This window comes from Salvia miltiorrhiza, chromosome 7 (genome assembly GCF_028751815.1).
Source record: "Salvia miltiorrhiza cultivar Shanhuang (shh) chromosome 7, IMPLAD_Smil_shh, whole genome shotgun sequence".
NCBI classification, from domain to species: Eukaryota; Viridiplantae; Streptophyta; class Magnoliopsida; order Lamiales; family Lamiaceae; genus Salvia; species Salvia miltiorrhiza.
In genome coordinates this window covers 51,408,366-51,425,523 of record NC_080393.1, presented here as the reverse complement: position 1 = coordinate 51,425,523, position 17,158 = coordinate 51,408,366, and the positions used below count along the sequence as shown (strand labels likewise).

The window sequence follows — 17,158 nt, the reverse complement described above, 5'->3', positions numbered from 1 at the left end:
TTGGGCTCAATTAAATAAATCATGTAAGGCCCAACTAAATAAATTTCAGTCCAAAATTTAAAAATTAGCCCAAGAATAGAATGAATTATTCTGAGCTTAAAATTAAATAAAACTCGGCTCAAGTGATAATAGTAATTAATGTGGGCAGGAAAGAATAAAACTCAGTCCAATAGGCAATTTAATCGGCCCAAGTGATGAATTAAACTGGCCCAACGAAATAATATAAATGGGATTAGAATAATAGCCCATCATAAAATATGCATCAGCCCAACTCCTTAAATTAATTCAAGCCCAATAAAAATAATGAGAAGGGCCAATTAAAATAAAGACTGGCTCATTTCGAATTTATTTGTGAAAGTCCAAGCAATTAAAATACAATCAAGCCCAGCTTTAAATAATTCGGCCCACAATAAATTAAAAGGAAAAGCCCAATTTCCTTAAAACAAGCTCAAAAATTCGGCCCAACTTAAATAAAAAGAAGCCCAAATCTTAAAAACACAAGCTAAAAATTCGGCCCAACTTAAAACAAAATCAGAGGCCCATACAGTAATTAAATTCGGCCCAATTTATTAATTATAAGGAAAGCCCAAAACAAATTAAACAAAGCCCAAGTTTTAAAAAAACAAGCCCAAAATTCGGCCCACATAAAATGGCCCAAATCCTTCCTTATCTCTCCCCTATCAGCCGCTAACCCCATTTCATCTCTCTTTCTCTCCTCTCACGCACACACTGAAACAAGCGGCGCCTCTCCCCTTCTTCTTCGGCGAAACGCCGCCTCCGTCTCCGGCCGGCGTCGACTGCCGCCGCGCCTAAGCCCGGCGTTCTCCTCCCTCTCGATCTCGTCTCTCTTTTTTCTCCAAGATAGCAACGCCGCCTCAACCGTCGGCTCTCTCTCTCTTTCGATCTCGACTCCCAGCGAAGTGGCAGCGACGAGCCAATCGAGTCTTGAATCCTGGAAATCTTCGCCGCTGCCGACTCCTTGTCTGAAATCCGGCGAATCAGCCGGCGCCGGTTGCACCTGCCTCTCTTTCTCCCCGTTTCTAACGTGGAGGGGATCGAAAGCTCTAAATATGCCCTGGAGTTTCAAATCGGGTTTTCTCCCCCAAATCCGATCGGTCTTCCTTCCCCGACGTCGTTCAGCTTCTGCCCGGCGTCGTTCAGCTTCCGCCCGGCGTCGTTCAGCTTCTGCCCGGCGTCGTTCCTTGTCGGTTCAACCACGTTGTTGATGGTCCAGAATCGGCGAGGGTCGCCGTGAGGTCGAGAGTCGTCTGTCTTTCACCGCTCGACGCTGTCCTAATTCCGGAAAGAAAGGGATCGCCGCTGCATCTTCATCGGAATCTGGTGGCTGGTCGCCGTTCGTGGTGGGCGAGATTTCGGAGCGTTGCTTCTGCGTTCGAAATCCGGCGAAATCCCGTGCCTGGTTTGCACCCACCGCCGTTGGTATTTTGGGAGTCGGCGGCTTCACCGCGAATTCTGATCCAGAGCGCCGGTCGGATTTCCTTTCCTTGGCCATCGCTGCTGTTATTCCGATGCAGACAAGACGACGAGAGTTCGCCGCCCGTCTTCTTTTCCCGCTCGGCAGTAGGTGGTTCGCTGCCCCCCAGGCAGCCGGCCCTTCCCTCTCAAAGCTAAGTCTTTTTCTTACTCAATTATCTCGGTTCTTAACGTGAATTAGGCAAGAATAAAGTGTAATCTCTTCTTGCTTTGCATAAACTCAAATTATGCTCGTTTAAAACTTCATACTTGTAAACTGTCACTTGCTTAATGATTACATAGTTGGGGTGCTCACTAAATTCAAGATGTTTATACGGTTTTCTATGCTTGTGAAACTGATCATGATCATGCTTGGTATGAATGCTCACTGGTATAGATAATAGGATAGCATGATTACCTTGAAGTATGCTGTTGGTTTGTAGCTGAGCTTATGAATCAGATGTGCTGAAAATAAGCCGAAGCTTGAAGCCTTTATGTTGGTTGGATATTGCTTGGTTGTTGTTGATTTACTAGAAATGAAGTAATTGAAGTAGTATAATTGTTGGTTCTCTTTCAAAATTTGCAGGTGAAAATCAAGGAAAAAGAAAGCATTAAGTTAAGTCTTACCTTGATACTTTGGCAGAACTTGCGGATGCAATCCGATAAATTTTGGTGAAATAAAGTGTGAATGAAGGTTTGCATTTGTTGGCTGATGGGAGTTGATATAAAAAGAGGGCGGCTGAAGAGATGGGGAACAAAGGGTGGTGAGCAGCACACTCATTTTCTTTCTTTCAACTTTAATGATTTTTATGCACAAGTGGTGGGGAGGTAGGAGTGAGTGGAATTGGAGGGGATTGGAGGCTGCTGCAGATTTTGCACAGCCCCACACATTTCATATCTCTCTATCTTCTTTTCTTTTATTGACTTTCTTCCTTTGATTGTTAATACTTTAGTGAGTGGCAGTAAGTGGCCATGTAGAGTCTACAGCTTTTGTAATATACTAGACGATTTTTCCCAAGCTGGGAACTAGCCTGTAATCTGTGAACTGTAAATAAATACTGGCTTCTATTCTCTATCATTCGTTACTGTATCTGTTTGATATCTTTTTCCTTGCCTGCTAACTTGATAAACTATAATATAACTTAAATTAAATCCATAGATTTAATCTGTGTTGCAGTCGGAATAATTCCTCGACTTCTAGTAGCACTAATAAAATATAACTGCTTCCGTTTCTCGATTAACCGTTTCTCGATTAATAAATAACTTGACTTCGCTAAGTCAGTTATAACTTGAAAATAATAATTATTGAATAGCTCAATAATCCTCGTCGCGTTTTTCTCATGCGTTATAAAAGTATAAAGCTAAAATAATAACTCCGTTTCTGATAAAAATAAAATCAGGGCCATAAACTGGATTCATATATAACTGGCATCTGGGTTTCATTTACTGAAAGATGCGATATTAACTATCGCGATACCATATTAAATAAAAATAAGAATGCGGGTCATTACAGGGATGGTCATTGATAAATGAACAAAAATAGAGGTGGTTGGGTTGGATGAATATTAGTGATGTGGAAGAGAGAGAAAGTAATTAAATATTAAAGATGGTTGGATGGTTGGGTGGTTGGATGGTTGCTGATAAACATGGTCTTAGAGAGAGAGGCTTGTGTGTGTGTTTGTGTGTCTGCGTTTGATGAAGGGAGGAAGAGAAGGGGATAGGGTTGGCTTGTTGTTGGGCTCCCTCTTGGGCCGATTTATTAATTGTTGTTGGGCCGAGACTTGGGCCGATTTTATTAAGTGTTTGGGCCTTATTTAATTAATTGATGGGCTTAGATTTAAATGTTTGGGCTCTTGGTTAATAAAATATAATGGACTTAATTTATCTAATTAATTTGGGCTTATATCTATTTAAATTATTTGAGCTCTTAATTATTAATTTAAATTGAGCTTGATTAATTTAATTATATATTGACCTTTAAATTCATTATTTAAATGGAGTTCTTTATTTCAAGTATTTATAAATGGTTTTTAAAATAAAATATTTTGAGTTAAACTCTTATTTAAATTAATTCTTTTCAAATGACTTATTAATATGGATTATTTGAAAATGATTAAATGATTTTAAATATGAGAAAGCATGATCTATGATGATATAATTTATCTATGTGATATTATAGGATTTGTTTTTAAATGACGGAATATTTGACTTGATGACATAAATAGAACGAGTTATGATTAATGCGCATGTTGATGTTCGAATAAATAGTTTCGAACCTAAATGATAGTTATGAGTTTAAGGTTTTGACGAGATAAGATTAATATGGATGCTAGAACCCTAAAATAATTAAAGGAGATAGTTTAGTTCAGAGACCTATTTTCTTTTCTTCACGACTTCTTCTCGAACTTATCGATTCTTCGTCAATAAAGGTCCAGGCGGGGAGTGATAGCTAAAGAGGGAAGTAACTCTACGCCCGTTGTGGGAACAAATAAGGTGGGCTTTCTTAAAACACGTATATAGAGATCCCCTGCATACAGGCCTCTTATACGAAATGAAATGATTGACATGATATGACTGTATTATTTCAAATGATAAATGGTTCTTATGAAATGAAATGTTTATGAATGATTGTCTGCCAAAAATATTTGTGTTTTATATATGTATTCTATCTGTGTTGGTTCGCCAACTATAAAGGAAATCGAATTCGGACCCTACGCTAGACGAAGGTTTGCTAGTAAGGGTTAACGTGTACACTCATGGAGACTGTGTGTCGCTTGCGACCGGTCTTGGCGTCCGTGGAAGGAGGCCTCCTTCCCGGCGTGTAAAAGGAACAGATATGGATCATATAGACTGAAAATGGGATGCGCATCCAACTTTATGAAATGAAAGAAAATGTTTAGTAAGCACAAGTCCTTCAAGTAAAACCCTGTGTGTTACTGTTGGCAGTACAATAAATGATATAAAATGTTATATTTCCGGCATATGTTCACTGAGTATTTTTACTCAGCCCTGCATGTTGTTTTCCCTAATGTGCAGGTTGAGCGGGTGATGGAATGGAGTGGAGTTGAGCGGATGTACCTTTTGACATAGAACAATAATGTAACCTTGAGTATACATCTTCATATGTATAACTCACACGTATTTCCGCTGAAAGATACTCTGATTATGATAAGGTTTTATTTTAAGTATGATACTCTTTTGTTGAGTAATCCACTTCGACGGGCCTTCCCGAACGAATGTCTTGATTTTGCCCAAGTGATCAGTTATGATCCTAGTGTTATATAATAAATGTCTCTTTTCGTAAAATGTTTGATTGTTAAGTAAATGCCCCTTTCTTTCCCCGCTTCTTAATCCCCTTCCCGAGTCATAACCCCGGTTAAACCATCCTTAGGGATTGCGGGCTGTGACAGAGTGGTATCAGAGCAGTTCGTTTGCTCTGGCCCAAAAATTTTCCTTCAAAAGCCAAGTCTAGATCGAGTCATTTGACTTAAATGAATCTTATGACACCGCTCAACGCTCCATTGCATCACGCTCAATCAGTAAAAAGGTAACTGTGGTTTCAATCTTTTAATAGTGTTATGATTTTAAACTGTTGCAAGATCATGATTGTGAAAGATATGCTATGAATGAATGTTGAATGATTTACGTTGGTATGACAGATTTGATACGTACTATGTTGATACGATTCGAGAAATGAATGATAATGAACACGTTTTCAAGGAATGTAGATTGTTATAAGTTTTATGATCACATTTGCAAAAGAACATAGATTGATGGATTTATAGGGTATCACTATAACCTAGATGCTTGAGAATGACGAATCAGAAAATGACTGAACATCACGAATGTTTTGGTTTCCTTCGGGAGACTGTAGTTTCTTTGAAACTCAAAGATAGACTGAAAGGATACGTACCACGTTGAAAGTAAGTCAACGGAAGGTGACATGAGACAACTTCAAGATGGACGTTACACCACGAAGGTTTTAAGCATAGTCTCTACGTTCGAAAGTTCACACATGACAGAATATCAAATTGACTTCGTTTCATGATAAGTTGTAGAAAGAATATGGTTTGACTGTTACATTACTATGTTGTAATATGTCTACTTATGTAAGAATGTTGAACGTTCAGAATATAAGTCTAAGAGATAGGACCCTATGCTTCAGCTATTAGCTTACTGTTACGAACTTAAGTTTTGTTATGTATAGTATGATGAGAATTTAGAAGACCCAGAATTACCAAGTTCGGGATGATGTTTCCCGTGTAACTGGGAAGTGATTATGTTGGACCTGGCCAGTCCACATGATCCAAATCTCAGTAGACGTCTTTTGGGTTTATAAATCCCTGTATTTCAACTTCAGTTTAAAAATCAGATGTGTTCTCACTCTAGGTCATTTTATTCGACCTAGTAGTTACTCCTTTCTACCATCTGGTTATTCATTTGAGTATCTCAAACAAATTTTTCTACAACACTTTGTTTTGATATCGTTCAAGAATTGAGCCCTTACAATTGTTGAGTTGTCCTAGTAACCTCTTGTGATCAATAAGGATTTACATGTTTTGTTATGATGCTTTCATGATTAGATCAAGAGGAATATGTTATAAGGAATATACTAAGGATCTTTTATCTTTGAATCACAGAATGCCTCCTAGACGTGCCCCAAGAAACCCAGTAGATGTAGAAATTGAACCGCCACGAAGGGTTGAGGAACTTTTCCTCAAACAAAGTCCGCCTTCATTTAATGGGGTTGGGAGTCCAGTGGATGCTGAACATTGGATTAGGGCGATGGAGAGGATTTTCGATTTCCTCCATTGTAATGCACAAGAACGTTTGTCATGTGTTGCGTTCCAGCTGACTGGGTCTGCGGATTTTTGGTGGGAGGCCAAAAGAAAAGCAATGACTCCTCAACAGTTGGCAAATTTGTCTTGGGAAGACTTTAAGACAGAAATATATGACAAGTACATTCCAAAAAGCTACCGCAAGAGAAAGGAAACTGAATTCTACAACCTAAAGCAAAACAAGATGTCTGTAACAGAGTATGATCGTGTTTTCTGCGACATGTCCCGCTATGCTCCACAACAGGTGGATACTGATGAAAAGATGTCGGAGAAGTTTCGTTCTGGTCTTAGACACGAGATAAAAATGGCACTCGCCAGTCACGGTGATCTTACTTACTCTGAGGCGCTCAGCAGAGCTTTGGATGTCGAGGCAGCTATGCCCGAGGATCGCCCAGCTCAAACTCAAGCTCAGGGAGCAAATGATCGAGGAAAGAGAAAATGGGAAGGTAACAACAATAACAACAGAGGCTACTATAACAGTCAGGACGATAAGAGGCCTTGGCAGGGAAACATGGTGCCACAAGGACAAGGACAACAGACTCACCCAGGACCCGTTGGAAACAATCAGGGTCAACTCAGGGCACCTGTGTGCCCAAAGTGCTCCAAACAACATCATGGTGTATGTCTGGCTGGCAGTAATACCTGCTTTAAATGTGGTCAGAAGGGCCATTTTGCTAAGAATTGTCAAGGCAAGGCGCCAGGAGGAATGGGAAGGCCGAATCAGTCGGGCCAAGCCCAACCACTCAGAGCCATTCAGGGCCAGCAACTGCCATATCCACCACGTCAACATCAACTTGCACCTCGCCCACCACAACCTCCTCAAGCTAGAGCCTACGCCCTGCACAAGAACAATCAGGGAAATAACCAAGGAAACCTGGCAGGTATGGGCATGTTACTCAAAACACCTGTTGTACTTTTGTTTGACACGGGTGCTTCACATTCTTTCATTGCAAGTGCATGCGTCGACACTCTAGAACTTAAACAGGAAAAAGCTAATCAGGATATGAGAATTTCTTCACCAATAGGAGGGGTGACGACAGTTACACACGTTTGCTCGAACTTAGATTTGAACATAGGGTCACTTAAGGTTGTAGCGAACAACTTGCATGTTATACCAATGTGGGACGTGGACTTAATCCTAGGAATGGATTGGCTAGCAGAGAACTATGCCACGATTTTATGCAAGGAACGGGAGATCTCATTCAAATATCCAGGAAAAGACGCTTTGAGTTTTCACGGGATAAGTATGGGTAGGAACATACCAGTCATTTCAGCCCTACAAGCGAGAAAGATGATGAACAAGAAAGACTGTAGAGCTTTTCTTGTATACCTAAACGGAGAAGCTGGAACAGAAAAAAAAATAATCGAAGATGTGGAAGTTGTACGAGAATACAATGACGTTTTTCCAGATAACTTGCCAGGACTACCACCAAATAGGCAAGTGGAATTTACCATTGACTTGGAACCAGGATCAGCACCAGTTTCAAAAGCACCCTACAGGATGGCTCCAAGGGAATTGGAGGAACTAAAGATCCAATTACAGGAATTATTGGACCTAGGTTTCATCAGACCTAGTGTATCTCCATGGGGATCGCCAGTTTTGTTTGTCAAGAAGAAAGACGGCACTTTGAGAATGTGCATCGATTACAGAGAGCTGAATAAGCTAACGCTCAAGAATAAATATCCTTTGCCAAGGATAGACGACTTGTTTGATCAACTCAAGGGCGCGAGCGTGTTTTCAAAAATTGATTTAAGGTCTGGGTATCATCAGTTAAAGGTCAGACAAGAAGATATACCTAAGACGGCGTTTCGAACAAGATATGGCCACTATGAGTTTGTAGTTGTGCCTTTCGGGTTAACAAATGCGCCAGCTGTATTCATGGACCTCATGAATAGAGTATTTCACCCTTACTTAGACAAGTTTGTCTTAGTATTCATAGATGACGTCCTCATCTATTCCAAGAACGAGGAGGAACATCAACAACACTTAAGGACTATCTTGCAAACACTAAGGGATGAACGACTTTACGCCAAATTCAGCAAGTGTGAGTTTTAGCTTAAAGAAGTTACATTTTTGGGACACATCGTGTCATCAGAAGGAATCAAAGTGGACCCCGCTAAGGTGGAAGCGGTGCAAGGATGGAGGTCACCAACAACTCCAAATGAGATAAGAAGTTTCTTAGGATTGGCTGGCTATTATCGATGATTCATTGAGGGATTTTCAAAAATAGCAAGACCAATGACGCAGTTACTTAGGAAAGGAATCAAGTATACTTGGACTGATGAGTGCGAGAGGAATTTTCAGCAGCTTAAGGACAGGCTAACTACTGCACCAGTTCTAGCAGTTCCAGAACCAGACAAGGAATATGTGATCTATACGGATGCGTCGAAAAATGGACTAGGTTATGTGTTAATGCAAGAGGGAAAGGTGATAGCGTATGCATCGCGACAACTTAGACCACATGAACTGAATTATCCAACCCATGATTTAGAATTAGCTGCAGTGGTGCATGCACTGAAAATCTGGAGACATCACCTATACGGAGTTAGGTGTGAGATATTCACCGATCATAAAAGCCTGAAATATTTTTTCGAGCAAAGGGATCTGAACATGAGGCAAAGAAGATGGCTCGAACTAGTAAAGGATTATGATTGTGGTATAAACTACCACCCAGGCAAGGCTAATGTAGTAGCCGATGCATTAAGTCGTAAAGTCTCGTCTAAATTAGGATACCTTCTCACGAGAGAAGATGAACTCATTAAAAACTTTGACAAGATGATGATAGAAGTGATTAAACCACCTAATACAATAACGAGTGTTGTTGCGACAATACCCAGTTTGAGAAAAATAGTGGTAGAAGCACAAAGGAAGGACGAAAAGATGGAGAATCTACGAGGAAAGATAAGGAAGGGAGAACTCAAGAATTACCATGAGGAATCAGACAATGCTATCTTCTTTGAAGGGAGGATATGCATCCCACATGACGATGAACTTAGGAATAAGATAATGAGCGAAGCTCATGACACTCCTTACACTGCCCACCCAGGAAGTACTAAGATGTATCAGGACCTAAAACAGAATTTCTGGTGGGAAGGAATGAAACGAGATGTGGCCTCGTTTGTTGAAAGATGTCTTACTTGTCAGCAAGTGAAGGCTTTGCACCAAAGACCCTATGGTGAGTTACAACCTTTTGGATATACCAAAATGGAAATGGGATGATATTGCAATGGACTTCGTCACAGGACTACCAAGATCAAAACGAGGTAACACGGCTATATGGGTCATTGTTGACAGACTTACGAAGTGTGCACACTTTATACCAATCCCAATCACTCATGGATCAGATAAGTTAGCCCAACTTTATGTCAAAGAGATTATACGTTTGCACGGAGTACCAAGGACAATTACATCAGATAGGGATTCCAAGTTTACATCTAGATTCTGGATAAGCTTGCAGAAGGAACTGGGAACGAGGTTAAATTTTAGTACAGCTTTTCACCCACAAACAGATGGTCAGTCTGAAAGAACAATTCAGACACTAGAAGATATGTTAAGAACGGTCGTGCTAGACCGGGGTGAAAGTTGGGAACATGTTTTACCGCTTATCGAGTTTGCATATAATAACAGTCATCAAGCCACTATCGCTATGGCACCTTATGAGGCATTGTACGGGAAGAAATGTAGATCGCCACTTTACTGGGATGAAGTGGGCGAAAGAAGAATCCTAGGGCCTGACACAGTAGGCGAGATGATTGAGATCATCCGTCAAATCAGACAAAGAATCAAGGAGGCCCAGGATAGACAGAAGTCATATGCTGACAAACGCCGAACGGACCTACAGTTTGAAGATGGAGAAAAAGTTTTTCTGAAGGTTTCTCCATCAAGAGGAATCGTTAGATTCGGTGTGAAGGGTAAACTCAAGCCACGTTTCATAGGACCATATGAGATACTAGAACGAAAAGGCCATGTAGCCTACAGGTTGGCGTTGCCGCCAAGCCTTGGGAATGTGCACAATGTATTCCACGTGTCGCAGTAAGGAAGTATGTTTACGATCCAAAGCATGTAATCCATAGAAACGACATTGTCCTTAGTCCAGATATGAGTTATGAGGAAAGACCCGAATCTATTTTAGATCGGAAGGTTCAGATACTAAGGAATAAATCGATACCAATAGTTAAGGTCTTATGGAGACATCATGGTCAAGAAGAGGCAACATGGGAACCCGAGTCTACCATGAAAGAGAAGTACCCAGAGTTGTTTCCTGAGGTACAAATTTCGGGACGAAATTTCTTTTAAGGGGGATAGTATGTAATGACCCGAATTTTTGATGATTAAATTCTCCCGAATTTTTGATGATTAAATTCTTATAATGACTGATTTAAGGATTTATTATGATAATTAGGGTTCGGCATCCATTAATAAAATACAGACTTATATGAATTTGATGATTTATATACGTGATGAGTTATTTTATTTTTGTTTCCAGTAGACGATGCACTCAAAATATATTTTGAGTCCATTAATTTATTAATGAGGATTTAACCTTGAAATGTTAAAAATGAATTTTTATTAATTATTAAAGTTGATCCATGTGGTTAGTTAATTTATTAAATTGACAAGCCCAAATGGATTTTATACTTCAAGTAAAAATTAGTCTTATATGTGTCAATGTATTTAAATGAGTTTGGAACCATATAATTAATGTATTAATCTCTTAGATTTTTTTATGATTAAATTTGAATAAATCCTAAGCATGCTGAATCCTAAGCATGCTGAAGAATTTACTACGCATGCTGAAAAACGTTCTTCAGTCATACAAAGTAGCTGAAGAGAATTTCCATGTTCATACCAAGAATTTCCACCCTCATTCTTCTTTAAAGCTGAAGAGAATTTCCATGTTCATACCAAGAATTTCCACCCTCATTCTTCTTTAAAGCCAACCCCACGCCTTCACCATTCTTCACCCAAACCTCACAACTTCACCATTTCTAAATTCCTGCAGCAAGTTCAGACAACAACATACACCAGAATCTTAAGGTTTTTCTCCTTAAGCTTATTTCATTTAACCTGTGCAGAGAACCACCAAAGCCACATACAATTACTGAATATTTCTTTATGTGTTTACAAGATATGCTATATATGAACTGAAATTAGAGAGAGCTTATATTGGAAGAAAAGAAATTCATATTTACATGAATATATGCTTGAGTACACTTTACAATTGAGTAGTTACAGTATGAGAATAATCCTATATATTTTTTTTACTGAAAATGAGGCTTGGACCCCTGTTTTGTGTGTGTGAGTCGAGATCAGAGGGAGGCGGCAGCCGCGGTGGCTCGTCGCCGGCGACGGAGCGGCGGCGGTGAACCTGCCGTGGTCTCCGTTCTGCCAAGAGAGAAAGAGATGAGGGATTTCAGTTTTTAATTTTAAAAAAAAAAAAGGGAGAACAAGAGGGGAGATCCGGGGGGCTTACCTTTGTGAGATGGTGCTCGGCTCCTCACAGCGAATCCGACGACGAACGGCGGCGATGGAGGACGAAGAGACGGCGGCCTGGCTTGGACTCCGGCAGAGAGGGCGCATGCCCTGTTCCGATCTAGAGATCTAGAAACCGAGAGAGAGAATCAGGGCGGGCAGGCGGCGGCCGTGCTCTTCCACGGCCAGGCGATGGCCGTGAACACCCAAGGCGGCGGCGTGCGGCTGGCTTCCGGCGAGACAGAGTGAGAGAGGTAGAGAAAGGAGGCTGAAAGAGAGAGAGAGAAACGCAGGGGAAGAGAGGGCCAGAGGGAAAGAAGGAAGAGATGAGAGAAGGGAAGGGAGGCGCTCGGCGAGGCGGCGCGCCGGAGGCGGCGCCGCACTCGACCGAGCAGAGAGAGAGCAGAGAGAGCCGGGAGAGAGCCGAGAGTTAGAGAGAGAGGCTTGTGTGTGTGTTTGTGTGTCTGCGTTTGATGAAGGGAGGAAGAGAAGGGGATAGGGTTGGCTTGTTGTTGGGCTCCCTCTTGGGCCGATTTTATTAATTGTTGTTGGGCCGAGACTTGGGCCGATTTTATTAAGTGTTTGGGCCTTATTTAATTAATTGATGGGCTTAGATTTAAATGTTTGGGCTCTTGGTTAATAAAATATAATGGACTTAATTTGGGCTTATATCTATTTAAATTATTTGAGCTCTTAATTATTAATTTAAATTGAGCTTGATTAATTTAATTATATATTGACCTTTAAATTCATTATTTAAATGGAGTTCTTTATTTCAAGTATTTATAAATGGTTTTTAAAATAAAATATTTTGAGTTAAACTCTTATTTAAATTAATTCTTTTCAAATGACTTATTAATATGGATTATTTGAAAATGATTAAATGATTTTAAATATGAGAAAGCATGATCTATGATGATATAATTTATCTATGTGATATTATAGGATTTGTTTTTAAATGACGGAATATTTGACTTGATGACATAAATAGAACGAGTTATGATTAATGCGCATGTTGATGTTCGAATAAATAGTTTCGAACCTAAATGATAGTTATGAGTTTAAGGTTTTGACGAGATAAGATTAATATGGATGCTAGAACCCTAAAATAATTAAAGGAGATAGTTTAGTTCAGAGACCTATTTTCTTTTCTTCACGACTTCTTCTCGAACTTATCGATTCTTCGTCAATAAAGGTCCAGGCGGGGAGTGATAGCTAAAGAGGGAAGTAACTCTACGCCCGTTGTGGGAACGAATAAGGTGGGCTTTCTTAAAACACGTATATAGAGATCCCCTGCATACAGGCCTCTTATACGAAATGAAATGATTGACATGATATGACTGTATTATTTCAAATGATAAATGGTTCTTATGAAATGAAATGTTTATGAATGATTGTCTGCCAAAAATATTTGTGTTTTATATATGTATTCTATCTGTGTTGGTTCGCCAACTATAAAGGAAATCGAATTCGGACCCTACGCTAGACGAAGGTTTGCTAGTAAGGGTTAACGTGTACACTCATGGAGACTGTGTGTCGCTTGCGACCGGTCTTGGCGTCCGTGGAAGGAGGCCTCCTTCCCGGCGTGTAAAAGGAACAGATATGGATCATATAGACTGAAAATGGGATGCGCATCCAACTTTATGAAATGAAAGAAAATGTTTAGTAAGCACAGGTCCTTCAAGTAAAACCCTGTGTGTTACTGTTGGCAGTACAATAAATGATATAAAATGTTATATTTCCGGCATATGTTCACTGAGTATTTTTACTCAGCCCTGCATGTTGTTTTCCCTAATGTGCAGGTTGAGCGGGTGATGGAATGGAGTGGAGTTGAGCGGATGTACCTTTTGACATAGAACAATAATGTAACCTTGAGTATACATCTTCATATGTATAACTCACACGTATTTCCGCTGAAAGATACTCTGATTATGATAAGGTTTTATTTTAAGTATGATACTCTTTTGTTGAGTAATCCACTTCGACGGGCCTTCCCGAACGAATGTCTTGATTTTGCCCAAGTGATCAGTTATGATCCTAGTGTTATATAATAAATGTCTCTTTTCGTAAAATGTTTGATTGTTAAGTAAATGCCCCTTTCTTTCCCCGCTTCTTAATCCCCTTCCCGAGTCATAACCCCGGTTAAACCATCCTTAGGGATTGCGGGCTGTGACATAGATCAAGGAACCAGATTTGGTCTTCATTCTCTATATAGGGGAGTGGTCTCCATTGAACTCTCCCCTATATATATATATATATATATATATATATATATATATATAGAGAGAGAGAGAGAGAGAGAGAGAGAGAGGAGGGGAATCAAAATATACGAAATTAACTTTTATCGTATCAGTCATCCTAAATTAATTTCGGTATTATTTTACTAGATACTCTTACTAGGGGTGCGTGGATCCAGGATTTAACATTAGGGAGCTGAATTTGTTGAATTATGGTATCTGAAAATATTTATATGGGAGTTAGCGGGAGTCCCCGACGCAAATTTTTTTGAGCATTTTGTACACTTCATTTTCATGCATGTATTTTTTTTAACAATCACTTAATATAATAGATAATTGTTCGCAATCCAATTAATTTTCAACATCAAGTATAGATTGAAAGCATATAAAGACATACTTTTATGCATTTTTTTAACATTAAAAATTAAATACAAAAGAAAAATAGGATAAAAATAACATAAATGTAAATCTATGTACAAGATTAAACAAGTAATATGCATAATTTGATACTATAAGCAATGTATTATATTTTTTTCTTGTATTTCTTATTTATATACATACATATATAGATATATAAAAAAAATAATATATCAAAAATTGGGAGGAGGCTTCAGGGCGCCCCGTGGATCCGCCACTGTTACTAATTTACTGTCGTTCTTCGTTCCAGAAAGATCACAAAAGGAATTTGATCACATAATTGAAATTAAAATGTCCAAATTAAAGAAGTCAATCGTGTGATCGATTAATAATTTTATCGGATACCTTAATCTCCATCTCTCCCCTTTTATGCACCAAATAATTTGAAACTTAAGCTACATATACAATCAAGTACAATTATATTGAGATCGTTTTAATTTTTCTGCTTGGCTTATCAGTTTTGCGAGCGAGAAAGTTTGACTTGCGAGAGAAAATTCAAAAATAAAAAGTCAGTTTGTTTAATTTCCCTCGTCGGAAGATTAATAATGCATTTTCCGGTTTCGTTTGAATAATAATTTAATCATAAATAACGCGGGAAAAATTAATCCAAATCTTCTCTTTAATTTACAAACTCAAAGTATGTATTTCTATATAATGCTAATTTAAGAAGGGAATAAAAGTTTTGCAACAAAAAATGCTAGAAGTATATACGTTAATAGTAGCAACTAGCAAATTTTTTATTTTATTCTTTTTTGATAAATTTACGATATTAAATAAAATAATTAAAAGACCGTACTCGAACTCAAAACCTTTGCCCTTAGGCATTAACTCCTTACCGCTTGGCCAACACACATAGCTAGCAAATTAATTGCTTTCTTGTGAGTTGACCAATTTTCTGACCATTTCTTTAATTGATCTGTCGTTTTGATTCACCTAACTCTACCCTCATTTTTACACGCAGAAGCAAACGCCATTCTCGAGATCGCTACAACTAGAATTTAATGCAATATTTACTCAATTTCAATTTTCACAACTGCCCACCTTTGATGAAAACTCAAGATTTGCCTATATATACTCATACATCTCGTGTGCTTAATTTATATGTGTTCTATCTAGCTACACAAGTAGTATATTCACCTAGAGAGAGAGAGAGAGATAGGAGATGGCAAATTTGTACTTGATCATTTTGTTGGCACTCATGGTAGCACATGCAACCGCAAGAAACATTCCAACCGATCTCCAAACAACAAACCCTAACCCTAATGCATTAACCCCTACACAAAATACGGAGAATTTGACCACCGGCGCAGGTTCACCACAGGCGACCACCGGCGCCGTCGCTGATCAGAAAAACTTCATTGGATACGGCGGCGGTGTTGGCGGCTGGGGTGGTATTGGCTACGTTGGAGTTCTTCCGGTTATCGGTGGCATCGGAGGAGTTGGTGGCGCTGCCGGCGCAGGGGGGTTGGTGGCCTAGGCGGACTCGGCGGCAGTGGCGGAGCCAGGATTTTTTTTTTGGGGGGGGGGGGCTGAACTGTTACGGGGGTTCGGGGACGGTAGCCCCCGGGAAAAAAAAAATTTGGGGGCATTCAATACATTTTAGACATTTTTTACTAAATTACAAATATAATAATAATAATAACAACATTTTCATAGATAATATAGTTCAAAACATTTACTAAAATTTTTTTTGGGGGCATTCAATACATTTTAGACATTTTTTTACTAAAATTCAAATATAATAATAATAATAATAATAATAATAATAATAATAATAATAATAATAATAATAATAATAATAATAACAACAACAACAACAACATTTTCATAGATAATATAATTCAAAACATTTACTAAAATTTTTTTTGGGGGCATTCAATACATTTTAGACATTTTTTACTAAATTACAAATATAATAATAATAATAACAACATTTTCATAGATAATATAGTTCAAAACATTTACTAAAATTTTTTTTGGGGGCATTCAATACATTTTAGACATTTTTTACTAAATTACAAATATAATAATAATAATAATAACAACATTTTCATAGATAATATAGTTCAAAACATTTACTAAAATTTTTTTTGGTGGCATTCAATACATTTTAGACATTTTTTACTAAAATACAAATATAATAATAATAATAATAATAATAATAATAATAATAATAATAATAATAATAATAATAATAATAATAATAATAATAATAATAATAATAATAATAATAATAATAACAACAACAACATTTTCATAGATAATATAATTCAAAACATTTACTAAAATTTTTTTTGGGGGCATTCAATACATTTAGGCATTTTTTACTAAAATACAAATATAATAATAATAATAATAATAATAATAATAATAATAATAATAATAATAATAATAATAATAATAATAACATTTTCATAGATAATATAGTTCAACATTTACTAAATTTTTTTTTTGGGGCATTCAATACACTTTAGACATTTTTTTACTAAAATACAAATATAATAACAATAATAACAACATTTTTAGACATATAATAATAAAAAAAAAAATTCAAAATTTGGGGGGGGGGGGGCTCTAGCCCCCCTTGGCTCCGCCCCTGCTCGGCGGCTTAGGCGTCGGTGGCGGGATTGGTAAAGTTGGCGGCATCGGCATCGGTGGTGGGCTAGGGAAAGTAGGCGGCATTGGCGTCGGCGGAGTTGGTGGTATTGCACCTTGAGGAA

At 38.3% G+C, this 17,158-nt stretch overlaps 1 protein-coding gene and 1 pseudogene across 1 annotated transcript; both read left to right on the top strand.

Moving 5' to 3' along the window:
- The first annotated feature begins 6,114 nt into the window (after positions 1-6,114).
- LOC130994361 (uncharacterized) lies at positions 6,115-8,367 on the top strand. The gene is made up of 2 exons (XM_057919407.1): positions 6,115-7,887; positions 8,083-8,367. Exons 1-2 carry the CDS (start codon positions 6,115-6,117, stop codon positions 8,365-8,367), a joined length of 2,058 nt encoding a protein of 685 aa, XP_057775390.1.
- Positions 8,368-15,592: 7,225 nt separating this feature from the next.
- Positions 15,593-17,154, top strand: LOC130994360 (glycine-rich protein 23-like; annotated as a pseudogene).
- The last annotated feature ends 4 nt before the right edge of the window (positions 17,155-17,158 follow it).

What these genes read in the sequence shown, in the direction of transcription:
- LOC130994361 (XM_057919407.1), top strand. Translation starts at nt 6,115, where the DNA reads ATGCCTCCTAGACGTGCCCCAAGAAACCCAGTAGATGTAGAAATTGAA. An exon ending in TAGGTTTCATCAGACCTAGT is followed by an intron (nt 7,888 to 8,082) that starts GTATCTCCATGG and finishes GGGTATCATCAG; the next exon opens with TTAAAGGTCAGACAAGAAGA.